General features: G+C 42.3%; 2 protein-coding genes across 3 annotated transcripts; both read right to left on the reverse strand.

Moving 5' to 3' along the window:
* Positions 1 to 249: 249 nt before the first annotated feature.
* On the reverse strand, positions 250 to 7,651 carry ppp4r2b (protein phosphatase 4, regulatory subunit 2b). 2 transcript variants are annotated; one of them, XM_029673065.2, is made up of 10 exons: positions 7,238 to 7,651; positions 6,556 to 6,723; positions 5,031 to 5,112; positions 4,668 to 4,838; positions 3,732 to 3,825; positions 3,582 to 3,619; positions 2,631 to 2,705; positions 2,368 to 2,496; positions 2,010 to 2,266; positions 250 to 1,789 (listed from the first exon to the last, which is right to left on the reverse strand). In XM_029673065.2, exons 2-10 carry the CDS (start codon positions 6,590 to 6,592, stop codon positions 1,443 to 1,445), a joined length of 1,230 nt encoding a protein of 409 aa, XP_029528925.1. In that variant the 5' UTR covers positions 6,593 to 6,723; positions 7,238 to 7,651; the 3' UTR covers positions 250 to 1,442. The 2 variants fall into 2 exon arrangements, with proteins under 2 accessions (XP_029528925.1, XP_029528916.1); XM_029673056.2 differs by lacking the exon at positions 7,238 to 7,651 and having other exon boundaries at positions 6,556 to 7,214.
* A 1,837-nt stretch (positions 7,652 to 9,488) lies between these two features.
* On the reverse strand, positions 9,489 to 26,069 carry LOC115137055 (glucoside xylosyltransferase 2-like). The gene is made up of 7 exons (XM_029673075.2): positions 25,656 to 26,069; positions 17,453 to 17,654; positions 14,616 to 14,747; positions 13,719 to 13,970; positions 13,148 to 13,271; positions 11,420 to 11,592; positions 9,489 to 11,036 (listed from the first exon to the last, which is right to left on the reverse strand). Exons 1-7 carry the CDS (start codon positions 25,919 to 25,921, stop codon positions 10,857 to 10,859), a joined length of 1,329 nt encoding a protein of 442 aa, XP_029528935.1. The 5' UTR covers positions 25,922 to 26,069; the 3' UTR covers positions 9,489 to 10,856.
* Between the last annotated feature and the right edge of the window lie 543 nt (positions 26,070 to 26,612).

The following is a 26,612-nucleotide window of genomic DNA, read 5'->3' on the forward strand; positions in this document are numbered from 1 at the left end:
TTGGGAGGGCGTAGCGGGATTTCATACAAGCTCAATATGGACTCGTAGTACAACCGGAACTACATGTTCAAACATGACATAGAAATCTGACAGGGTAATCAGTTGATTACTGATCGCCTTGAACTGAGCATTTGACCACGTAATAGCTAACCCGGATTAAGAAGCTCACGTCTTCAGCAACACATTTATTAGAATAAGTCGGCAGAGATGTCAAGACGGAAGGCCTCAAGAAAGAACGCATGACCACAATTTTTTAGTTTTTTTTTTTTTACATTTATTGCTTTATCTGAATACCGCATTGAAAGCCCAATCATTCAGAGCATACACAAACTATACAATTATATATGGTTTCACAAAGGCAGTGAACATATACTGTATCACAATCTACAAAAATCTACTTTACAGAAATTTAAAATTCTACATATCAAAAAGTACAGCTGCAGAAACAGGTGTAAAGCTGGTAACCAGTAAATGCTCTGGATATCTGTCAGTCAAACAACTTGGTGACATCACAATACAAAGCAGAAGTCATCTTTGTACTTACAGCTGGTTTTGGAAATGAAATAACTGGCTGTCAAAAAACATATTTTCCAAAATAAGTAATTCAGTTGAAATGTTCATATAAATGATGGTTCAATGCACCCAAAATGATGTTACATTTAAAAGGTAAAAGGTAGCATGTTATATTACTCTGAGTTGGGTCGGTAGTGTATCATCGCAAAGAAAATAGATGCAATTAAAAAGGAGAATAAGGACACATATGGAAAATCTATTTCAATTACTCCCAACTCACGAGGAAAATTTATGAGTGGGGGGGGGGACAAACAAGGAAATATACATTTTTTCAACAACCAAGATGGCGGCACGAGTAAAAACAGTGGTATGAGCTGGATGCTAAGGCTTGTGCTTCAGTCAAAAACAGAAATGATTCTAGCTAGTTCATCGCCAGAGTGATTAACTGAGCATAAATAATAAGGAAGTTAATTAGCGGCGATAGCTTTGTCTCGACTCTGGTGTGGCAGAGGTGATAATCCACAGAGAGAAACTGGCTACAGGGAAAAAACTGCCTGGTTTACTTTTCCTGACAAATGCTTAAACTGATGAGGGAAAAAAGCCAGATGAACACCCCGACCTATCAGCACAGCCACAACAAACATTATCTGCAACCCCAAAGACTGATCAAGGCTGAAACAAAGACCTCTAGAGACCATAAGCCTTAAAATGAAAACTCTAAATAGTGTAGGAAAAAAATCCAGTTTGTATTTGATTCAAAATAAAAAATGTTTATGCCCACATCAGGTGGTCATTTTGAGGAGTGCCCAAAATGTAGACAAGGCGTAAAGTATCTAGGGAACCAGGATGGCGCATCCCCTTCACCGGTGACACTCAAGCTGGACTTGAGGACAGATGTTCTGAATAGTCAACAGATGGATACTGAGATCCTAGTCCTGCTCCATGGGCTCCTCACTGGTCCCAGTGTCCAGGCTACCGCTCTCCATGGCGCCCTCTGCAGGTGGCTCAGAAGTACTGCTGGAGGGAGCAGAGGCTCTCTCTTCCCTGGCTCCACTCTCCTCACTGCTACTGCTGCTGACACTACTGCTGCTGCTGACTGGGTCACTGCCCTCATCGCTTTCTCGGGCCTCGGGGCTCTCCAGGATGCCAGCAGGGGCCTGCTGTTCTGACTGGTCCATGTCATTACATTCCTCTTGGGAGCCACAAGGAACCTCCCTCTCTGCCTGCTCGTCCTCCCCGGGCCCTGCTGATGGCTCCAACTGTGTGCTCGATGGCTCTGTGGGACCGGTAAGGACACAGAAATAGAGTTAATAATGTTAACTGCATAAGGGTTGATGTAGATCTGGCAAGCAGATAAGCTGAACCTGCGATGAACACCTCAGAATTCTGCCAATTCAGGCAACTCCTGGTTCTGCTCATACACATACTAATATCCACAAAGGATTGCACCAGCAAGGCATGATTGGCAAAAATAAAGAGTGAAAAACAAGTCCTACCTTGGTCTTCACAAGTCCCAGCAGTACTGGGAGCCTCACTTCTCTTCTCGTCATCCTCCTCCTGGACCATGGACTCTGCCTCTTCCGACAAACTGTCATTGTTGCCGTGTCTGAGGGTGTCCCCCTCCTGCTCATCCTCTTTGCTGAACTTGAGCCTCTTCACCTCGTGTTGCTCCGCCTCCATATCCTCTTCTTCCTCATCGTCATGGTGCTTGTTCTTCACAGAGCTCCCCTGGGTACCTGATGCCGACACCTCACTGAGAGAGCGAAGATTCATCACACATTCAATTCATCAAAAGAAAAAAGTAGGAAGTGAGTATCACACAGTATCACGTCTGTTGGGTAGCAACTGAAGTACCTGGAGGGTTTGTCATGTCCCTGCTCTGTGGTAGGGTCTTTGTTTTCTGTACTGTCCGGTAGGCCGTTGGTCGCTAGAGACAGCTTTGGTCTGTTCAGCGGCCTGGGGGTCCCTGGGCCATTCACTTTCCTGCAAGAAAATGGAGGAAAAGTGAAAGAAATGTAGTGTAAGAAAAGTGTCAGAAATGTGAGTGGTTTACCTTTAGGCAATTATCACTGAGGAAACTAGGGTGAGAAAATAGGAACCTGTCATTTGAGCTTTACCTCTCTGTAAAAGCAGATGCGTTCCCAGGCAACATAACACCATTCATTCTATTCACACCACTGCATCCGTTTTTCCTTCATGACAGAGAGAAACATACAGTAATACAATATTTTACTTCATATAAACTATACTGAACAAAAATATAAACGCAACATATAAAGTGTTGATCCCACGTTTCATGAGCTGAAATAAAAGATCCCAGAAATGTTCCATACACACAAAAAGCTTATTTCTCTAAAATGTTTACATCCCTGTTAGTAAGCATTTCTCCTTTGCCAAGATAATCCATCCACCTAAAAGGTGTGGCATATCAAGAAGCAGATTAAACAGCATGATCATTACACAGGTGCACCTTGTGCTGGGTAAAATAAAAGGCCACTAAAATGTGCAGTTTTATCACACAACACAATGTCACAGATGTCTTAAATTGGGGGAGCATGCAACTGGCATGCTGACTGCAGGATATCCACCAGAGCTGTTGCCAGATAATGAAACGTTTATTTCTCTACCATAAGCTGCCTCCAATGTCATTTTCGAGAATTTGGCAGTACTTCCAACTGGCCTCACAACCGCAGATCACGTGTAACCACACCAGCCCAGGACCTCCACATCCAGCTTCTTCACCTGCGGGATCATCTGAGACCAGCCACCCGGACAGCTGATGAAACCGAAGAGTATTTCTGTCTGTAATAAAGCCATTTTATGTGGGGAAACTCATCCTGATTGGCTGGGCCAGCTCCCCGGTGGGTGGGCCTATGCCCTCCCAGGCCCATCCATGGCTGCGCCGCTGCCCAGTTATGAAATCCATAGATTAAGGCCTAGTGTTGCATGTTGCATTCATATTTTTGTTCAGTATAAATACAACGAATCACCTCTTTGTAAAAATGTTTCATTTATATAATTATTGTCCTTAATGTCCATATAACAATAAGGACAAAAACAACACTTACTCTGAAGTAGGATGCACACAGCTGACCACCATCACATTCTGGAAGAAGAAAAACCCTTCAACACAAACACTTCAAAATATAAATACTATAGAACATATAGAGACTATACACATCTAATCTAGTATAACACTGCACAACTACTCCACTCACCTTCTCAACACCTCTGAGGAATTTCTCTGTCCCTGTGTAATTTCTCTTGGGTTCTGTAAGCAGCTCACACAAACGCTGAATCGTAAATGGAATTCTGAGGGAAGTAAGTCAGGAGGTTATTTAAATAAACCTGAGGTAGGGCTAGCTCAAGAAAAAAAAGTATAAAATATAAAATAAACTATAATGACATGTGTGTTTACAATATGGTTGCCATTGGGGAGGCAGGTAGCCTAGTGGTTAGAGCACTGGGCCAGGGGTTAGAGCGCTGGGCCAGGGATTAGCTCGCTGGGCCAGGGGTTAGCTCGCTGGGCCAGGGGTTAGCTCGCTGGGCCAGGGGTTAGCTCGCTGGGCCAGGGGTTAGCTCGCTGGGCCAGGGGTTAGCTCGCTGGGCCAGGGGTTAGCGCGCTGGGCCAGGGGTTAGCGCGCTGGGCCAGGGGTTAGCGCGCTGGGCCAGGGGTTAGCGCGCTGGGCCAGGGGTTAGCGCGCTGGGCCAGGGGTTAGCGCGCTGGGCCAGGGGTTAGCGCGCTGGGCCAGGGGTTAGCGCGCTGGGCCAGGGGTTAGCGCGCTGGGCCAGGGGTTAGCGCGCTGGGCCAGGGGTTAGCGCGCTGGGCCAGTAACCGAAAGGTTGCTAGATCGAATCACCGAGCTGACAAGGTAAAAATCTGTCGTTCTGCCCCTGAACAACGTAGTTAACCCACTGTTCCTAGGACATCATTGTAAATAAGAATTTGTTCTTAACTGACTTGCCTAGTTAAATAAAGTTTAAAAAAATTTAAAATACATTTGAGCACTACAGTACATGTGACACCTAGAAATGCCTCTCCAGTAGATGGCGCCCTTGTACAACCACCACAAAGTCAGCAACGTTAACTCTTTAGATGCCATGACATGATCACAAGAAAACAGTTGATTCTAAAAGGTTATACTGGTACCTACCCATTGTATCCATTCACAATCTTCAGTATCCTCTCCTTCATGTCCTCAAATGGAATGGAGTCCACATTGGGATTGGCTACCCCCCTTTGATCGGGTGCTGAGGCATTGAAGTCATCCATCACCTTCTCCAGTTTGAAGAGGAAATAGCTTTTAAACTGAGACCACTGAACACTGGAAAGACAGAGCACAGATCTCTTAACAAAAGTGATACAGCACATGCAGAAGAGAAGACTAGGCATGATCTAGGACTACGCCTCATATAATTTGAACCAGTGATGTTGAAGTTATCCCACTGAGCATGCTTCATCCTCTCACATGCATGATATCTGTAGCTGCAAGCTTGTCAATATGAACATTCCTTACATGGTTTCTCCAGTCTTCGCAACATGACACAGAAACTGGTCGAGCAGTGGTGCCACTTCTTTCTTCCCTTTATTGTCAAAGTCTAAAGAGAACAGTGATATCAAGTCAGCTAACACAACACAACAGAGCAGGGAACTTTGGATAGATTGGCTTGATTATGAAACCATTGACTCTAACGTTAATGATGACTTGTGACTACAACACTGTCAGTGTGTTCATGCTATTTATGCTGCAGTAATTTGTGTCGGGGGGCTAGGGTCAGTCTCTTATATCTTGAGTATTTCTCCTGTCTTATCCGGTGTCCTGTGTGAATTTAAGTATGCTCTCTCTAATTCTCTCTTTCTCTCGGAAGACCTGAGCCCTAGGACTATGCCTCAGGACTACCTGGCATGATGACTCCTTGTTGTCCCCAGTCCACCTGGCCGTACTGCTGCTCCAGTTTCAACTGTTCTGCCTGCGCCTATGGAACCCTGACCTGTTCACTGTGATTACTATTATTTGACCATGCTGGACATTTATTAACATTTGAACATCTTGGCCATGTTCTGTTATAATCTCCACCTGGCACAGCCAGAAGAGGACTGGTCACCCCTCATAGCCTGGTTCCTCTCTAGGTTTCGGGCTTTCTAGGGAGTTTTTCCTAGCCACTGTGCTTCTACACCTGCATTGCTTGCTGTTTGGGGTTTTAGGCTGGGTTTCTGTACAGCACTTTGATATATCAGCTGATGTAAGCAGGGCTATATAAATAAATTTGATTTGTTCAGCCATTTAGCTCACCAGCTCAAGAAAGGAAAATGCCAAATGGAGCCGATCGACTTAGCTAGCTTGCTAACTGTGACACCAACTGAAAATGTAATTGTGTTCTCATAAACCTTTATAGCGACCTACCCAGCGAGCTAGCTAAGTGTGGCCATTGTCATCGGCCAAGTTAAGTGAACTCAAATTTGTAAGCTAGCATGTTAGCTAGCTCGCTGGACAACTTGTCAGTTAGCTACATAACATCAACAATTAGTTGGGCTTACCTTCATGATATTGTCTTACTGGCTAGTTAGCTAACTAGCGTAGTCAATAGAAAATTCACAAGCCAACTAACTGGAAATGGTAGTTAACTACCAATGATATATACATCATTGCTAACTACCGGTAGCTAACTTAATCAGTTCATTAGTTTGCTAACGTTAGCTAGCTAAGCTAACGTTAGCAGTGCGATGGAGTTGTCAACAGCACCATGGCTAACTAGCTAGTTAAATTGTTGAATTCAGAAATAAATATATAAACCTCTAGAGGTTTGAGAATTGATAGCTAGTTACCTTTAAGCTAAAGGGGAAACGCTAACGTTAGTTAGCAACTATGCTTATTCTTCCGAATGTTAGCATTAGCTGACTAGCTAACATACGCTTATAGCTAGCTAACGTTAGCCACAGTAAACACCTTCTGGCAATATAACCACTGTAGTATAGAATAAAGTAAAACAAAAAGTCTGACTTTCTTTAAATATTACGTTATTCATAAGAACCCCAAAAACCTTTAAGCGCCTCTTGAAGTGAGTCAATTTCCATCATGTTGTTGTCCTCTGTCAATCTCTTGGAGCAAGAGGCAGACTAGTGGTGGCTGCGTTCAACACAAAAAAAAATAGTGGGTTCGTCCTCCCTGGGATCCTTGGGACGTCCATAGCCCACATTGAAGTTGAAATCTAAAATGGTTTTAAGGTTAGTATGTAAGGATTATGGTATGGATTAAGGTTCTAACAATGCGATATAACAATGAGATGTTGGTTTAGTTATACAAATCTTTGGTTAGGGTATGGACGTCCAAAGCATCCCAGATAGCGCTGCCCCATAACATGTAAGGGAAAGAAGAAGCGTTTTAATATGGCGCTCGTGAGGTCATTGCGGATCAGTTCAGAACGCAGAAAGTACAGGGAGTACACGCTGCTGTTCAACAAGTTGCAAAATACATTAAGTAAAGGATCATTGGAATGCAGAAAGTACAGGGATTACACGCTGCTGTTCAACACGTTGCAAAATACATTAAGTAAAGGATAATTGGAACGCAGAAAGTACAGGGAGTACAAGCTGCTGTTCAACAAGTTGCAAAATACATTAAGGATCATTGGAACGCAGACCAGATGAGGGTACATTCAACAAATATCATCTAACAAAGTGAATATTCTTCAAATATGTTGTGATGTATGCATTATAACATACCCCACAATGTGGTTACTAAAGTCCGATTGGATGTACTATTTTTGGCTGTTTAACATATACAAGTGGTCCATTTTCAGGTTTAGAAGAAGTGACTGATAAAGGCTAACTTCCGTTCGTATAAACTGGCATACAGAAATCGGTGGTGCTAGTCAATACTGTTTTTAACTGTAATGCAGTCGATTGTTAAAGACATCAGGGTTGACTTGGCATCCATACACGCGTCATACTCCGATTTTTACCTCAACATAGTGTGAAATACACATAAACAAGAACCTAAATGGAGGCTAATTTTGCTGGGGGAAATGAGGCGACCCAGGATCTCGACCCACAGTCCTTTCCCCCCACACGTTTCCATGGCAATTCTATTGTTTCGGGTCGAGTTCAATTAGTTTCAATGCATTATACCGCGATTAACCTCTCTACCACAGTTAGAATAATGAGACAGATATTTCACTGGAAGTATAAATGTGAAGCATCCGGTTGGCGTTTCCACTCACTATCAAATATGGCGGGCAGTGGAAGAAGATGGAACTAGATGGATTTTGGCCAACATTCTGCAATTTTTCTCATCGATTAAACATTTGATTTCAATACAGTTGTCTGTTCCCAAAACTAGAATATGATATGAACAGAGTGGACTAAGTTTTGTAGACTTTACCCTTTGCAAAAGTTTTTTTTAAATCGCTCCGTTTAAGAGTGCAAAGACGAATTGAGTTACTGCACACGCGCACTTTAGATTAGGCGTTCCCTAACAGACAGACGTTTACTGGAATGAGCCAATAGGATATCGCTAGTCCGTGCTTGACTCTGCCCACTTTGACTCATTTGTTCCCATTGTAAACGAAAAGTTGTGGTCTATCTTGGTTTAGTTATACAACTCTTTGTCACTACTTTCCAGAAGGACAAGTATCTCTGCTGCACTCCACCAATCAGGCCTTTACGGTAGAGTGGCCAGTCGGAAGCCACTCCTCAATAAAAGGCACATTGACAGCCCGGTTGGAGTTTGCCAAAAGACACCTAAAAGCACTCTAACTAGGAGAAACAAGATGCTCTGGTCTGATGAAACCAATATTGAACTCTTTGGCCTGAATGCCAAGCTTCACTTCTAGAGGAAACCTGGCACCATCCCCACGGTAAACCATGGTGGCAGCATCGTGCTGTGGGGATGTTCTTCAGCTGCAGGGACTGGGAGACTAGTCAGGATAGAGGGAAAGATGAACAGAACAAAGTACAGAAAGGTCCTTCGCACCTTCCAACAGGAAAACAACCCTACGCACACAGCCAAGACAACGCAGGAGTGGCTTCGGGACAAGTCTCTGAATGTCCGTGTGTCCCGGCCAGAGCCTGGACTTGAACCCAATTGAACATCTTTGGAGAGACCTAGAAATAGCTGTGCAGCGACGCGCCCCATCCAACCTGACAGAGCTTGTGAGGATCTGCAGAGAAGAATGGGAGAAACTCCCCAAATACAGGTGTCAAGCTTGTAGCGTCATACCCAAGAACACGAGGCTGTAATCAATAGCTGCCAAAGGTGCTTCAACAAAGTACTGAGTAAAGGGTCTGAATACATATGCAAATATGATATTTCATATTTTTTTATACATTTGCAAAAATGTCTAAAAACATGTTTTTGCTTTATCATTATGGGGTATTAGGCTGTAACGTAACAGAATGTGGAATAAGTCAAGGGGTCTGAAAACTTTCCGAATGCACTGTAGGCAGATGTGTCTTTCCAAATAATGTCCAATCAATTGAATAAACCACAGGTGGACTCCAATCAAGTTGTAGAAACATCAAGGATGATCAATGAAAACAGGATGCACCTGAGCTCAATTGAGTCTCATCGCAAAGGGTCTGAATACTTAAGCAAATCAGAGTTAAGTGTCTTTAAATAAAATGTGCAAAAATAACTTTGCACTTTGTCATTATGAAGTATTGTGTGTAGATTGAGAGAGGATATTAATTTAATCCATTTTAGAATAAGGCTGTAACGTAACAAAATGTGGAAAAAGTCAAGGGGTCTGAATACTTTCCGAACATTCATGCCAGCACCTTCAAGCTGGAGCGTTTCTTCTATAATAGATACTAATCCTCCAATTGCATTACCTTGCTTTCTCCACGTTATGTACTTCAGGGTGGGCATACATCTGACAAACCACTGAGTGTCCCCTGCATGTTTTATTTCAAATGTCTGGAATCTATAGCTGCAAGGCTGTGCATGTCTCATGTTCCACTAATATAGACACAGAACTGTTGGCATTTTCTTTATTCTGGAAAAAGAGTAAACATAAGCATGTATAAATACAACCATCTTGTGTTTCCAGTTTAAATGATTGCCGGTAAACACACATGACAACCGATGGAGTATAGGCTACACGAACGTCACATTATAAATCCCAGAGTCCACATACTGTATCACTCACTGATAGTATGACTTTATAGCAAGACACTTTCATTAAGTTTACTGTCCTTTTCTTGCACAAACAAAATTTAAAAAATGTAAGAGCATTTATTAATTCACATGGCACATAGATTTGAAAATACTGTCCGACTATAAGCACTAGCACTTTGGTAGTCTTGATCTGCGACAACTACACTGCTTTTTCATATAGGGATTTGCAGTGCTTTGACAATTGAATCGAGGACTAATGGTATGCATGCCCTGTTCTATTTGCACACGTCAAACTATGACAGCAATGCAATAGGACAGTCAACCCTGTTCCTGGAGTACTGCAGGATTTTTGTTCCAACTAAGCACCACACCTGACCGAACTGATCACTTCGGCGATTGCATAAATTCAACACACCTCATCTTCCAGGTCAGCTAAAGCAAAAACATGAAGTGCCTGCAGGAAGCCAGGAACAGGGTTGCCTGCCCCTGCAATAGGGCATTTACCTAATACATCTTCTAATACAAAATCTGAATGGTCAATTTCTAGTGTGTATGATATGTTCATGATACTGTCGTTGGCATTTGGAGAACTGGACAAGTTGAAACACATCCACTCATTCCCACATGTACAGATATGCAAGTGATTTTTGTCTTTGACAGAAAGCTCTGGTTAAGCAAAGACCCATTAGCTTTGTTTGACAGAAAAGGATCAGGTTAGGCGCAGACCTCCAGGCAGAGTAGGAACATTTCAAACCATTTCCAGAAGCCTCAGATATAAAAGGTGTTACGACAGATACTTTCATGCACATTAAGAGAAACAAAATTACCTCTGCCATTTTTTAAATTCCCACTTAATTCTCTCCACCAGGACTTAATCCCGACCTGAAGAAAGCATTGTACTTTAAAACAAATTTTGAAGCCAATCACATTTTTACCTGTAAATCAGTTTCTGTAAAAACAATTAAGTGGGTGATAAGGCAAGCTTACCCCACACACGGCATCATTGACCAGCACTGAATGCCTGTCCTACATGATCATCATGATCCATTCCACCATTCCAATCAAATGGAATGTCATTTGTGATCCGCTGTGGTGTGCAACGCATTCTGATTCCATACTAGTTCAGTCATAATATGGCAGTCTGGTCTGGGGACTCCTGACATTGCACATCTTCCACAGAAAGATTCCCATAGTCAGAAACAACTTCCTCCATCCAGTTTCCTGTAGTTATTTAGGTGGCGGCTTCACATGGCGGATCACTTTCTTCTCGTACACGGTCCTCATGGTCTTCTCTACCTGTTTGAGAAACACCTGGGGAATCCGACCACACAGGGTGTTGACAGTGTCCAGAAACTTGGTCTGGAGGGGATAGAACAGCGACTGGAACATGTTGTCCTCAAAGGGGTACTGTAAAACAGAATCATTGCAGGCCTAAGGGTTAGTTGTGGTAGCTTATCAAACCTCTTATAAATCAACTGTGCCAGTGGCTTACAGTAGGTACAGTAGAAGGGGATGGATATGAATCAAATTGTCTGGTTAATAAAAGGCTTATCTATGGACAGCAGAGGGGGCTGATGTTGCGGTGAGACAAGGATTTCCTTATGTTAACATTTCCCACAGCATTTCCAAGGAGAGAAAAGGACAGAAGGATTTAATACCAAGGTTGATCATTTTCTGAGATCCTCCCCCTTCAAATTTTGTTGCCTTTGTCCCAGAGGATGTAGCAATCTAGTAACGAAACGTGCAGTTTTTAGTGAAACAATCCACTCAAATGAATAGATTATTCTTACCTCATGTATTGCATCATACACTACTTTAAAGGCTGGCTGCTTGTCATCATGATACACTCCTCGGTTCCCGTGGAGAATGGACACGCCTTCCTGTTCCGCTCCTTTACAGTTGCTCCCATACATGCAGTGATCAGGCCTGTAGTTCCACTGGCATGGGAAGGTGTACAGAGACTCTGCAAACACAGGAACACACCATTACATGTCTGTTACATCAGATCTCTTCACAATGTCTCAAAGCTTACCATAGTGTATACTGTGACACCAGTATTGAAAAAAATAAATAAACTGATTAGTACCAAAGACAGCATTTAGAAAAAAAACAAATGACTTCAACCTGTGGTTGAACAATGATAATCGTTCAGAACTCATGTTTTGCTGTTCCCAAAACATGTCAATTATCAAGTGACTTGCTTCACAACTAAAATGATTCTAGTCCTTTGAAAAATGCATTAAATCTTGGCTTGGGAATAGAGAAAAACACCAACGGAGAATCCCATTCAACCAGAAACAAGGGCAGCAACCTAGTCTCAGAGCATTTCGTATTATTCTGTAAGTAATACTCCATTTAGTATGATGTTTGTATAGTATGTATTAATTTGTGGATGTCCATCACCTATTTCATATATGTTACGAATTACATTTCGTATTATGTTACAAATTTGCTAACTGTACAATATGTTGAATTTGCCAAACATGTTACTAATTCTAACTAGGTGGCTAACGTTAACTAGCTCGCCAACGTTAGTTGCGAGGTTAATGTTACGTGAAGGGTTAAAGTTAGGGTTAGCTAAGTAGTTGCAAAGTAGCTAAAAAGTAGCTAGTTGCTAAAATGCTAAAGTTGTCCGTGATGAGATTTGAACTCGCAACCATTGTGTTGCTAGATGGGTTAGGGTTAAGTTTAGGAGTTAGCCTTAACTCTTCCCCTTTAACCTAGGTGAAGAGTTAGCTAAAATGGTTAAAGTTAGGGTAAGGGTTAGCTAAGTAGTTTCAAAGTTGCTCAAAAGTAGTTGATAATTAGTTAAAATACTAAAGTTGTCCGTGATGAGATTCAAACTCACCCACCCCATCCATCCACCCCACTTTCGTTTTTGCCTTAAGTAACCATCTGATAGAACCATATGAAACATTACACATCACACTAAATGGAGTGTCTCGGATTTACGTACAGAATAATACTAAATGCTCTGAGACCAGGTAACGGGCAGACATAAAAGGAGAAAGATCAGACACATGCCAGAGACTAAAGTCTTTCCATGTTGTATGCAGATCGTTCACAGTGACTGGCTGCTCCCTCCACGTGGCCCTTTAAAATATATATATATGTATTTGGGGATGCTGCTAGGGATATGCTTGTTTAGCAGACAGGTTCCATTCATGTTGTCAGACAAATAATGCTCCTGCCAAGTCTACTTAAGGCTTGGAACACTTGGTACTTGTGACTGAATTTGCTGCAGCCGCAGGCTTGTTTAGTTCCACAGCATTGACCTCATTCAGGAGAGTTCTTTATTGTGGTTGTATTAGAGCAGGAAAACCAATAATGACACCTGCCTGAAGGAATTGTATTGAATTCCATACAAGATGACATTTATGCAACCACCCTTGGAATCATGTTTTGGGGAAACATTATAAATTGATGCAAGCCTAAGTACAGCTCTTGCTGTCAACATGAATGGCGGTGAAATGATGTACCATTTCATTTTTGTATATTTGTGGTGTGGTAGAGTGTACCTGGGTTGTAGTGGAAGATAATGTTGAGGAGGTCTTGGTCGCCCCAAGTGATGTGGTTCTTGTACTTCTGGTAGAGTGGGTGGAGGAGGTCTTCCCATGACAGGCCACTGGGTATCATGCTGTTCTGGAGTAGGAACAAGGACTGGTTTACTCTACAACCCAAGTAGCAGCTACACATCTTACACAACAGAAATGCCCGATTTGAAAGGAGCAAATTTACAGAGTTTTAGCCAAGTATTCCCCAAGTTATAATTTGTAATGATCTTTCTTGGATGCAGGGAAATGCCCATTTGAGCGTGAGTGTGCTGAAGCACTGCTCTAATGTTAGTGTGGCACTCACAGAGCCTTAAATCATTGCCTTACGCTACATTGAGCACTCCCAACTGTTGAGGTGGAGTGTCAATAAGTGCCATATCTTAAGCTGGCTGGCTTCAGACAGATATGATTGAATGATACAACTACTCTCCTTAGAGATTTAACTCAGAGGTGGACAACAGGGCAGAAATGCTCAGTAGTGAGTGACACGGGACAGGGAATATGACCAAAATGTTGATTGATTGATGATCCTTACTTTGAACAAAGTTCTTCGGATCCTTGTGAGGTTCATCAGCATGACTCCAGAGTTGACCCCGGTGACCCCATAGAAGGGGTGGCGTGCGAAGCGGCTGTACCAACCAATCTTGGGGATCTCATGCTCTGGGGCCATAGCAGCAAGCTGGGTGGTGTTGAAGGCCTTGAGGAAACTCCACATATCATCCATGGGCCTGAGGAACAGCACATCTGTATCCACGTAGAGCAGAGAGTCCACGTCCTTCAGGATCACCTGTTGCCACGACAATCATGTGTAAGTTACAATCAGAATACCACATTTTTTCCTATTCCAGTGACAGACCTTTATACATACAGTATGTGCCATCTAAAAACCGACAATGGCTTGAGGGAAGAGAGCAATCACAAAGCAATCTGTTCCTGATGAGAATCAAATATCACTTGGCATCTGCAAAGTATGTGGTTTGTAGAGAATCATCTGCCAATCAATCAAACTGCAGTCATGGATTGCTTAATACTTTTTACAATGGTGTAATGCAATGTGTACGAAGATAAAGCAATGTGTGTGTGTAAAGGTCAATGGGTATGAATAAATCCATATATATTACCATGCTAAGGTAATTGATTATATACAAATGTAATACAAGTAAAATCCATAATAAAAGGATACACCATTATTCTCTGGGTATATCACTCGTATGCTTGCGTAAACTAAGCTCATCCTATGTATCTAATAGAAAATGCAATGGGGTCAGAATGCAGCCCTGAGTGGAACAGAAATAGGAAACAGATAACCTGGACAATTATCTAAACACATTTGCTGATTAATATATATCTATATCAGTTTAAATCAGTGTATATGTTTGATAAATACGATATAGTACACAGAGAGGTGAGAGAAAATGTGCTGTAGCCTTACAGGGAGAAACAGCCTCTGGGCAGCGCAGGGCTTGAACAGCTTTTTCCATTCCTCTGCATTCCCCACAGAGAATGTGATTGGGTAGATACTGTACTGGAACTTGTTGGAGATAGCACGGTCCCACTGGCTCAGCTGAAAGAGAAACTACAACGTTACAAGACACCATCATCATCATCATCTGTTAGAGGTAGCACAGCCATCACAGGGTGTCTCCTTTATCATCGCATATCTAACTTCCAAAGGAACAAAACTGCAACTCGAAAGGTTGAGTCAAGGTGTATGGGAGAGAGGTCACTGAAAGAGCAAATGGAAATATTCCTTATTCTGACACGATACACTCCTGAGTGTTCAAGTCTACATACGGGTGCCTTCAGAAAGTATTCAGACCCCTTGACTTTTTCCACATCGTTATGTTACAGCCTTATTCTAAAATGGATTTTAAAAATCATCATAATCCTCAGCAATCTGCACACAATACCCCATAAATGACAAAGCGAAAACAGTTTGACATTTTTGCAAATGTATTACAAATAAAAAAACACACCTTATTTACAGTGGGTATAGAAAGTCACCACCCACTTTCAAAATGTTCACCTTTTGTTGCCTACAGCCTTACAGTAACCCACAACATGCAAGTGGGAGAAAACAAATCTGAAAATGAAAAACAGTCAAATACCCTATTTGGATAAGTGAACACCCCTGAGTTAATACTTGGTGGAACCACCTTTTGCTTGAATTACAGCCAATAGTCTCTGTGAATACGTCTCAAACTTTGCTCACCTAGACTGTGCAGTATTTGCCCATTCTTCCTTGCAGAATATTTCAAGCTCAGTCAAATTGTATGGTGACCGCTCATGGACTGCACTCAAGTCATTCCACAGATTCTCAACTGAATTTAGGTCGGGGCTCTGACTAGGCCACTCAAGGACAGTCACCTTCTTGTCCTTCAGCCACTGTACGGTTGCTTTGGCAGTGTTCTTTGGGTCATTGTCATGTTGAAACGTGAACCATCTTCCCATTTTCAACTTCCTGGCAGAGGCTGCAGGTTCTCAAGAATCTGTCGGTATTTTCCACTTTCCCTTCTATCCTGACAAGTGCTCCAGTCCCCGCTGAAGAGAAACATACCCACAACAGGATGGTACCACCGCTGTGCTTTACTGTAGGCATGGTGTTCTTCGGTTGGAAAGATGTATTGGGTTTTCGCCAGACATATCGTTTTGCGTTAAGGCCAAAAAGTTCAATTTTGGTCTCATCTGACCACAGCACGTTTTGCCACTTGGCCTCAATCTACAATGTGCTTTTTGGCCAAGCTTAAATGAGATTTAATGTGGCTTTTTTTGAGGAGTGTTTTTTTTTCTTCTTGGCCCCTCCCATAGACGCCAGATTTGTGGAGCGCTTGTGATATTGTGGTCACATATGCACACATTGACCAGTCTTTGTCATAAAGGCCTGAAGCTCCTTCAAAGTCACCATTGGCTACTTGGTAGCCTGTGATCAGTCAGTAAAACCCATAAGCTCACTGCAGAGAAGAATGGGAGAAACTCCCCAAATACAGGTGTGCCAAGCTTGTAGCGTCATACCCAAGAAGTCTGGAGACCGTAATCACTGCCAAAGGTGCTTCAACAAAGTACTGAGTAAAGCATCTGAATACTTATGTAAATATATATTTTTTTAATTAGCAAAAATGTCTATACCTGCTTTTGCTTTGTCATTATGGGTTATTCTGTGTAAATTGATTATGGGGGGGGGGCTATTTAAATCACTTTTAGAATACGCCTGTAACCTAACAAAATGTGGAAAAATTCAAAGGGTCTGAATACTTTCCAAAGGCACTGTACACATCTAAGGAAGTCTTTGTAAACCAATGAAGTCATGTCTTTACAGTAAGTGCAGTGGTGTTGTACATTGACCATAATGCTGCCAGCTGTTGCTACAACTACACCTAACCCAGTGAAACTAACCTAAACTAGAGGTAGCCGATTTGAAACCCATTCTGTCCAAGCCTGAGGGTTACCCCCTCAAAGTAAACACTGCTGTCACACAGAGAGGCCTACGATTTTCTGCTCCGTTAGATTCTGAAGCCCTCCATAATCGTCAGCATTATTAAATAATTTGGCCCCAAAACAAAGATCAGTGGGAGGAGCTGGCCGGGTTTCTGTTCGACTAGGAGAAATAGATCGAGGCCAGAACCCCTTTTCAACCCTTTTCTTCTACCTCCTTTTTGACCAGCGCAGGCAGGCCAGACATGGAATGTTCCATCTCCTGCACATATGCTACTGATTTTAGGGTTTAACTAACTCAACTTCCTGGCTAGCATGAAGCAAATTATAAAAGGGGAGGTTCACATGCTACACAGACCATACCCCATAAACACTCAAAGGGCATGTAGCCTCACGCACGCATGCTGTTTTCATTTACCAGTATGTATACCTTTAGATTTACAGCTACACAGTAGCCCAACACATTGACTTTGTAAAGCTTGGCTCGTGAATAAACAAAGTAAAGATGACTGAAATGTTGCATTGGGTAATGCAGTGAGACAAATGTCTGAGTGACAGGATCGGCCTTGAGATAAAAGGGTCTGAAGCCTGTAAGATGTTGAAGCAGGAGGGAGTTCAAAAAGCTTACATGTTTTTTAATTTATTTTTTAAACAAGCTCAGATCTGGTAGTAAATGTAGTATATTCCTGAGCAGCAACCAAGATCTACATGAGAACCATGAGTCTCTGAAAATATTCAATAAGGCCTATATTTTGAGAATTAGTGTTCTCCTTTTCCAGAAACATACCGTACCTAATTCTAGATCATGTACTCTAGTACCTGCCTCAGGGTACTTACCTTCTTTTCAAACTGAGAGGCCAAGGGGTCCTCTGCAAAGATGTGGAACTTGATCCTCTTGATGCTGAAGAGAAGGGCCGACTTGACCATGGTAAGCGTCTCGTCCAGGCGGTTCCCGCAGGCCACCACGGCCAGGTGCATGACTTCTTCAGCTCGGGCGCGCTTCGATGAGAGCCTGCCCAGTCCCATGTCACTCCTCTGTCTGATACAAGGGATCACACAGGGGCAACAAGGCTAAAGACTCTCAGTTTACAGAAGCCTCATCAAATAACATCCAAACAGCAGAGCCATGTCGCTCCAAAGCAAGGCTGCTACTTTATCAAGGACATGAGAACACATCTACAGCATTTTTTTTTTAGAGGCACGGCAGGAACATGACAGGATATGCCTGAGACACATACATTCCAGACAGCACATCATCACACTGTTTCTACTGACAGACAGCTAACCAACACGTCCATATTCAAGGCCTTCGTCAAGACGTCCCCGAAGAGTGTTCAGAGTGAGGAGAACTCCCTCCCCCTGTACTGTAGGTCTGTATATATCCACTGGGCTTTGTTCTAGTGCTCAAGTTTCAATATCCTATTTAAAAAGCATTCTCTCTGCACAGCAGCAGAGACTGCCATTCAATTCAAATGGATTCAGCAGAGTTGAATATGAAGTCTGAAAAATATATGATTTTTATAGCTCAATGTAGAACTAGACCGAGATACTCAGAGCTGCACTTTGTATATACTGTATGGGCTGGGTGTTTTTTTATTTTTATATAACACCTGTAAATGTAGGCATTAGCATGAGCAAAGGAAGAATACAAACTCATGGCCACAAAAATCCTCCTTTCGAACAAAGCATCCTTTGTCTATCAGTTGTGAAAGGATTTTGGAAAGGTGGGTTGCAGGCATAGTCTCCAAGCGTGACACTTCATTTTCTGCATGGCTGAGGGACAATCATGCAACACAGATTATGATTGATGGCAGGGCTCAAGAGAAACCTGTCCTGTAGTCTCAGCTTTGATGGCTCTTTCGAGAACAATTCATGTTTATGAGCATGTACTGTGCACAATATTAGTAGGGGGAATGTAATACTGAGGAAGAGGCATATTCTCTTTTAATCTGCAACCTAACCCTAAAATGTGTTGTTCTATGATACATACTAAACTCAGCAACAAAAGAAATGTCCTCTCACTGTCAACTGCGTTTGTTTTCAACAAACTTAACATGTGGAAATATTTGTATGAACATAACAAGATTCAACAACTAAGACACAAACTGAACAAGTTCCACAGACATGTGACTAACAGAAATTGAATAATGTGTCCCTGAACAAAGGGGGGGGGGGGTCAAAATCAAAAGTAACAGTCAGGATCTGGCAGAGGTGTGGACTCCAGTCACATGACTTGGACTCGAGCCACAAATATGAGGACTTGCAACTCGACTTTGACACCAATGACTTGTGATTTAACTTGGACTTGAGCCTTATGTCTCGACCTGACTTCATACCCTCCCCAAGCCCAAATATTAAAAATGATGCCGTTAAAAAAGTGTGCAGCGCATCAACTCTTCATTTAACGGATTACAGTTTGAATCGGACAGCAGCCAATCAAATTGTACCAGCTGAGAAAAAGTTGCGCGTGGCAGTGCAGAGGAAAGTAGGCGGGTGAATTCAGATGGAACCCTTGGAAAGATGATACCCAGGATTATTATGTTCGGATATAAAGACAACGCTGTATCAACAAAAAACGGATTGCAACTTGCAAAACATGCGGGAAGAAAATTAGACGGAGACGCAACAATTGACAACTTTGTTCGACATTTGAAGCTGCACAAAGAACGGTAAGTTGTGGCTAATATAGACGACAGCTATATAACTTATAACTTGGCTAGTGTAGCATGTAGGCTGAACAAGGCAATTAACCTACTGTTCCTAGGCCGTCATTGAAAATAAGAATTTGTTCTTAACGGACTTGCCTAGTTAAATAAAGGTAAAATAAAAAATAGCACTTTTTGCTAGTCCTGTCTGGTCCAGCGACGGTGGGTTTGTGCCCATAGGCATAACATTGTTGCCGGTGATGTCCGGTGAGGACCTGCCTTACAACAGGCCTACAGTCCAGCCTCTCTCAGCCTTTTGTGGACAGTCTGAGCACTGATGGAGGGATTGTGTGTTCCTGGTGTAACTCGGGCAGTTGTTGTTGCCATCCTGTACCTGTCCCACAGGTGTGATGTTCGGATGTACCGATCCTGTGCAGGTGTTGTTACACGTGGTCTGCCACTGCGAGGATGATCAGCTGTCCGTTCTGTCTCCCTGTAGCGCCGTCTTAGGCGTCTCGCAGTACGGACATTGCAATTTATTGCCCTGGCCACATCTGCAGTCCTCATGCCTCCTTGCAGCATGCCCAAGGCACATTCACACAGATGAGCAGGGACCCTGGGCATCTTTCTTTTGGTGTTTTTCAGAGTCAATAGAAAGGCGTCTTTAGTGTCCTTAGTTTTCATAACTGTGATCTTAATTGCCTACCGTCTGTAAGCTGTTAGTGTCTTAACGACCGTTCCACAGGTGCATGTTCATTAATTGTTTATGGTTCATTGAACAAGAATGGGGAAACAGTGTTTAAACCCTTTACAATGAAGATCTGTGAAGTTATTTGGATTTTACGAATTAGCTTTGAAAGTCAGGGTCCTGAAAAAGGGACGCTTATTGTTTTGCTGAGTTTATACTGGCCTGGACCAGTAAAATGAATGTTGTGAACACAGACACAGCAAAGCCCCATTAAGAAGCACATGCTGCTTATGTGAGGTCGTATGAGTGTTAGAATGACAGTACCAGTCAAAAGTTCAAGGGTTTTATTTTATTCGTTCTATTCATTACAATGTAGAATAATAGCGAAGACATCAAAGCTTTGAAATAACACATAAGGAATCATGTAGTAACCAAAGTGTTAAACAAATCAAACTATATATTTTAGATTCTTAAAAGTAGCCACCCTTTGCCTTGACAGCTTTGCACACTCTTGGCATTCTCTCAACCAGCTTCACCTGGAATGCTTTTACAAAAGTCTTGAAGGCGTTTCCACATATACTGAGCACTTGTTGGCTGCTTTTTCTTCACGCTGCGGTCCAACTCATCCCAAACCATCTCAATTGGGTTGAGGTCGGGTGATTATAGAGGCCAGGTCATCTGATTCAGCACTCCATCACTCTCCTTCTTGGTCAAATAGCCATTACACAGCCTGGAGGTGTGTTTTGGGTCATTGTCCAAAGTCCCACTAAGCACAAACCAGGTGGGATGGGGTATCACTGCAGAGTGCTGTGGTAAACAGCATGGCTAAGTGTGCCTTGAATTCTAAATAAATCACTGACAGTGTCACCAGCAAAGCACTCCCACACCATCACACCTCCTCCATGTTTTACAGTGGGAACCACACATGCAGAGATCATCCATTCACCTACTCTGCATCTCATAAAGACATGGCGTTTGGAACCAAAAACCTAAAATATAGACTCCTGAGACCAAAGGACAAATTTACACCGGTTTACTGTCCATTGCTCATGTTCCTTGGCCCAAGCAAGTCTCTTCTTCTAATTGGTGTCCTTTAGTAGTGGTTTCTTTGCAGCAAATCGTCCATGAAGGCCTGATTCACGCAGTCTCCTCTGAACAGATGATGTTGAGATGTGTCTGTTACTTGAACTCTGAAGCATTTTATTTGGGCTGCAATCTGAGCTGCAGTTAACTTGAAATAACCTATCCTCAGCAGCAGAGGTAACTCTGGGTCTTCCTCTCCTGTGGTGGTGCTCATGAGAGCCAGTTTCATCATAGCGCTTGATGGTTTTTGCAACTATACTTGAAGAAACTGTCAAAGATCATGACATTTTCCAGATTGACTGACCTTCATGTCTTAAAGTAATGATGGACTGTCATTTCACTTATTTGTGCTGTTCTTGCCATAAATTGGACATGGTCTTTTACCAAATAGAGCTATCTTCTGTATACCACCCCTAATCTTGTCACAACACAACTGATTGTCTCAAATGCATTAAGAAGGAAATAAATTCCACAAATTAACTTTTAACAAGGCACCCCTGTTAATTGAAATGCATTCCAGGTGACTACCTCCTGAAGCTGGTTGAGAGAACGCCAACAGTGTGCAAAGCTGTCATCAAGGCAAAGGGTGGCTACTCTGAAGAAACACTTTTGGTTACTACATGATTCCATGTGTTATTTCATAGTTTTGCTATCTTCACTGATGTTCTACAGTGAAGAAAATAGTCAAAATAAAGAAGAACCCTGGAATGAGTAGGCGTGTCCAAACTTTTGACTGGTACTGTATATTCCACCCATCTGGAAACATTTGGACAGACTCAGACTAGCTCTGAGGGGATACAACAAGAACTAATTATTGACAACAGAGAGTACTGTGCCTATGAGGCCTTGGGCTTGCACTGCAACAATCTTTTAAACCCTGAACCTAGAAAAAAAAACAGCAGTGACAATACAGCTTACCTTATTCAACAAATCTATCAAAATTGACTTACACTATTCAGAATCAGACACGACCCACTACTACAATGAGCTGAAGGCTTGCTTGGATGAAGGCTGTGAGAAGGGAATTTCACCAGAGGCTTTGGAAAAAAATAACAAAAATGTGCTTGCTTTCCTTTCTGAATATGAAAGTCCTCCCTGTGCATAACGGATTTGAATAAAGTTACATTCTCTTTCAGTGAATCATCAGCCCTTGCCATGTGTATTCTGATAAACAGATTTCCCAAGTTACTCAACGCCAGCCTCTGCCCATGTCTCCCAGGAGGTACTTTATCCCTCTTTCTCCTTCATTGGCTCACTCTCCTGCAAGAAAGAAATAGCTTTTCCCCTTGATAAGATGTCCCTTAAAACCTCGCCAGGATACTTTGGTAAGCAGGGAGGTTTCAAGACCTGCAGACAGAGAGAGCAGTCTTTAGTCATCCAAGATGACATTTAGCTTTACATAATGTCACTGCAATAGAATGAATACCTTGTTAGGGTCAGGGCACACCATTGTACAATATTCCAGACGATGAAGGAAAGTGTTTGTTGTGACGACAGTATCATATATGTAACATTTTCACTTGACTGAGAACTATGTGGGGAAATTCCACAAACAATGATGAGCAGGGAAGAGTAACCAAAACAACATAATAGCATATATCTTATGGCAATTCTATCCCTCTCTTTCACCAGAACCAATGGTCAAGGGCCTAAAGCTAAGGCAGATGTCTAGTTTTTTTTTCCTTTCTTTTTTCAGAGAGTTATGGTTTGTGAAACCTGCTTCAGTCAATATCCTCCATCACCCCATTTCTCTTATCAGTAGAGGGCACACGCGTGTGGGTGTGGTCACTGCTAGGACACTATGGTCCAGTCTGAATGCTTTAGAAACGCTTCCAACCAGTTCACTGATCAAACAGGACAGTGCAGGGCAGTATTTCCCGAACTCGGTTCTCGAGACCCCAAGGGGTGCACGTTTTGGTTTTTGCACCAAACACTACACAGCTGATGTAAAATAATCAACTAATCATCAAACTTTGATCATTTGAATCAGCTGTGTAGTGTTAAGGCAAAAACCAAAACATGCACCGAGTCTGGGAAACGCTGGTGTTGGTGAAAGCAAGCTTTACAACAGAGAGTACTGCCTTTAGACTATCAAATCTGGATGATAGTATCATATCCGTGATAGAGAGGACAAATATAAGACTCAGGCTAAATGTTTCCACCCCTGGACTGGAATGGTGAAAGACGACAAACCATTGCCTGGTTATTATCTGGAAGGCACAGGAAAGAGGGGATGAGAGCATGGGATGACATATTGTTTTGACCAGTAGTTGAGATCATCTACACTGAACAAAAAATATAAAAATGCAACAATTTCAAAGATTTTACTGAGTTGCAGTTCATAAGAAAAATCTGACCATTGAAATACATTTATTGGGCCCTAATCTATGGATTTCACATTTCAATGAGAATACAGGTATGCATCAGTTGGTCACAGATACCTTAAGGTAGGGGAATGGATCAGAAAACCAGTCAGTATCTGGTGTGGCCACTATTTACCTCATGCAACGCGACATCTCCTTCACATAGAGTTGATCAGGCTGTTGATTGTGGCCTGTGGAATGTTGTCCCACTCCTAATGGCTGTGTGAGGTTGCTGGATATTGGCGGGAACTGGAACATGCTGCGTACACGTCGATCCAGAGCATCCCAAATAGGCTCAATGGGTGACATGTCTGGTGAGTATGCAGGCCATGGAAGAACTGGGACATTTTCAGCTTCCAGGAATTGTGTACAGATCCTTGCGACATGGAGACGTGCATTATCATGCTTAAACATGAGGTGATGGCGGCGGATGAACGGCACAGCAATAGGTCTCAGGATCTCGTCACGTTATCGCTGTGCATTCAAATTCTCATCGATAAAATGCAATCGTGTTCGTTGTCCGTAGCTTGCCCATACCATAACCCCAACGCAACCATGGGGCACTCTGTTCACAACATTGACGTCAGCAAACCACTCACCCACACGATGCAAAACCGGGCATTCATCTGTGAAGAGCACACTTCTCCAGCGTGCCAGTGGTCATCAGAGGTGAGCATTTGCCCACTGAAGTAGGTTACAACACCAAACTGCAGTCAGGTCAAGACGAGGACGCAAATGAGGTTCAATGAGAGTTTGTGCAGAAATTCTTTGGTTGTGCAAACCCACAGTTTCATCAGCTGTCCAGGTGGCTGGTCTCAGACGATCCCGTAGGTGAAGAAGCCGGATGTGGAGGTCCTGGGCTGGCGTGGTTACACGTGGTCTGCGGTTGTGAGGCCTGCCAGATGCTCCAAAACGACGTTGGAGGTGGCTTATGGTAGATCAATTAACATTCAACTCTGGCAACAGCTCTGCTGGAGATTCCTGCAGTGAGCATGCTAATTGCACCCGCCCTCAACTTTATCTGTGGCGTGTGTGACAAAACTACACATTTAAGAATGACCTTTTATTGTCCTCGGCACAAGGTGCATCTGTGTAATTATCATGCCGTTTAATCCGTTTCTTGACATGTCACATCCGTCAGGTGGATGAATTATCTTGGCAAAGGAGAAACGCTCACTAATAGGGATTTAAACAAATGTGGCCAAAATGAGAGAAATACATTTTTTGTACTTATGGAACATTTCTGGGGTCCTTTATTTCAACTCATGAAACATGGGACCAACATGTTGCCTTTATATTTTTGTTCATTTATATATCTAGAAGTGCTTGTTTACTTTGAAGGGACAAATACTTATTTTTTTTGCCTTTATTTAACTAAGCAAGTCAGTTAGAAGAACAAATCTTATTTTCATTGACGGCCTAGGATCAGTCTGTTAACTGCCTTGTTCAGGGGCAGAAAGACAGATTTTTACCTTGTCAGCTCGGGGATTCGATCTTGCAGCTCTAACCACTAAACTACCTGCTGCCCAATAAAGGCATAGGTCCTGGATGCAAGTGATTCTATAAGATATGTAAATGTATGCTCGTCAGTCCCCAGCGGTGTAATCAGTGAGTCTCCTTGGACTCATTTATACACCATATTGAAGACCTCTCAAGGTGACCTTTAAACCCGTTAACCACAGGACTTAAAAAGGGATAAACTCCACAAAACTCGACAATTATTTTTACACTCGAGCCTTTTTCTTAAACTGGTGTACAAACAATTATTTTGAGCTCATCATGCGATCAAATATGCACACAACTCACCGAATAGGTGAGAGACTGCGTGCAAATACCTCTGCAATAAATCCAATCAATACATTGATCGGTCATTAAGAGAAATACATGTGATAATAAAAATACGATTTGAATGACAATTGCATGTTTGGTCCTCTCGTGACAGATAAAGCCATTGTTTGTTGGCAACGTCCTTGAATTGAGATTTAAGCCCATGTATGTTTTCGATGGGGGAAGCACGTCTCCTGAATGAAGAGGGAAAGGATACGTGTGGACTCATTCCCATAACTTCCAAAAGGAACAAAATAAAAATAAACCATATCGGTAAACAGATAGTAATGCAATCCGTAGATTAAAAGTGCAGAAATGACTTTTGAGACATATTACGTCTTTAAATGCGTGCCAAAAAGTTGAAGGAAAAAAAAATAGGCGTGGAGAAAAGCCAATAAATCACATCAACAAGCAATGATCCGAAAATTGCTTACCGTTTTGCGATCGCATTGCCTCTGACTACTTTCGCTTCTTTTCGGTCCGTCAGTGGTTGTTTCTGTAGAATGTGAAGTTCATCGAGAGGCTTTTTTGTTAACTTCGATGCAACAATGTTTCCAAGCCCGGAGGACGTTGGAAAATAGTAATCCTCCGCAACTTCTTTCAAAGGCGAATCGTCTGCAGCATTCCCCCCCAAAAAGTACAAAAGTAGAAAAACTCCTAAACAGACAGTGATCACAACAACTTTGCAGTGAATTCTCATCGTGGGAAATTGTTCTAATGATTTGGAGGAGCACAAGATTCCTCTTTCATGTCTGTGAATTGGCAATAACGCCTAGAGTTTACATTTTTGTCGTTACTGCTCTGTTGCATTATGCTGCAGATGATAGAGAGCGAAGAGGAGCTTTGCACATTCATGAACTCAGTGGAGGAGGGTCTAATATTTTCTTACCGTAATCTCTAGAAGAGATGTTTGAAGTCTCAAATTGAACTCATCCATCGCAATGCATCAAGTAACTGGATTTAGTTTTTTCAAAATTGCATTGATGAAAAATCTACCCACACCAGACAAACAAACGTATTGTGCTTTGATCTGGGAGAGCATATATTTTTGTGAATTAATGAGGGGCTTGTGGAGAGCATGCCATGTGTTTTTCAGTAATGAGACACCCATCTTGTGATATCTTAAAATATCAGTGCTGAATATGAATAACAGTTCAGATGTTCACACATCACTGTGTTTCATGGGTCAGTGCAATTCCAGGGGACTACTGTGACTGTAGTCTACATAGTGTGATTGGTCAAAATACCACTACACCAGTAATAATGTACTTACCACTGGAAATGACTAGAGGTGCTATGCTATGTCATAAATGTTCAATGTTTCAGAATGGTATGAAATTGGCAGCCATTGTGGTCAGGAAGAAATCCAAAGCAGTCTAATTGGAAATAAA

This window comes from Oncorhynchus nerka, linkage group LG2, assembly GCF_034236695.1.
Source record: "Oncorhynchus nerka isolate Pitt River linkage group LG2, Oner_Uvic_2.0, whole genome shotgun sequence".
Taxonomy (NCBI): domain Eukaryota; kingdom Metazoa; phylum Chordata; class Actinopteri; order Salmoniformes; family Salmonidae; genus Oncorhynchus; species Oncorhynchus nerka.

Coding starts and splice junctions, on each gene's coding strand:
- ppp4r2b (XM_029673065.2), bottom strand. CDS start 6,592: ATGATGGAAATTGACTCACTTCAAGAGGCGCTTAAAG. Junction 2,706..3,581: donor TGTGTGCATCCTACTTCAGA/GTAAGTGTTGTT, acceptor TCTGTCATGAAG/GAAAAACGGATGCAGTGGTG. Junction 1,790..2,009: donor TGGGACTTGTGAAGACCAAG/GTAGGACTTGTT, acceptor CCGGTCCCACAG/AGCCATCGAGCACACAGTTG.
- LOC115137055 (XM_029673075.2), bottom strand. CDS start 25,921: ATGAGAATTCACTGCAAAGTTGTTGTGATCACTGTCTGTTTAGGAGTT. Junction 14,748..17,452: donor CCTCTCAGTTTGAAAAGAAG/GTAAGTACCCTG, acceptor TTTCTCTTTCAG/CTGAGCCAGTGGGACCGTGC. Junction 11,037..11,419: donor TGTATGATGCAATACATGAG/GTAAGAATAATC, acceptor TCTGTTTTACAG/TACCCCTTTGAGGACAACAT.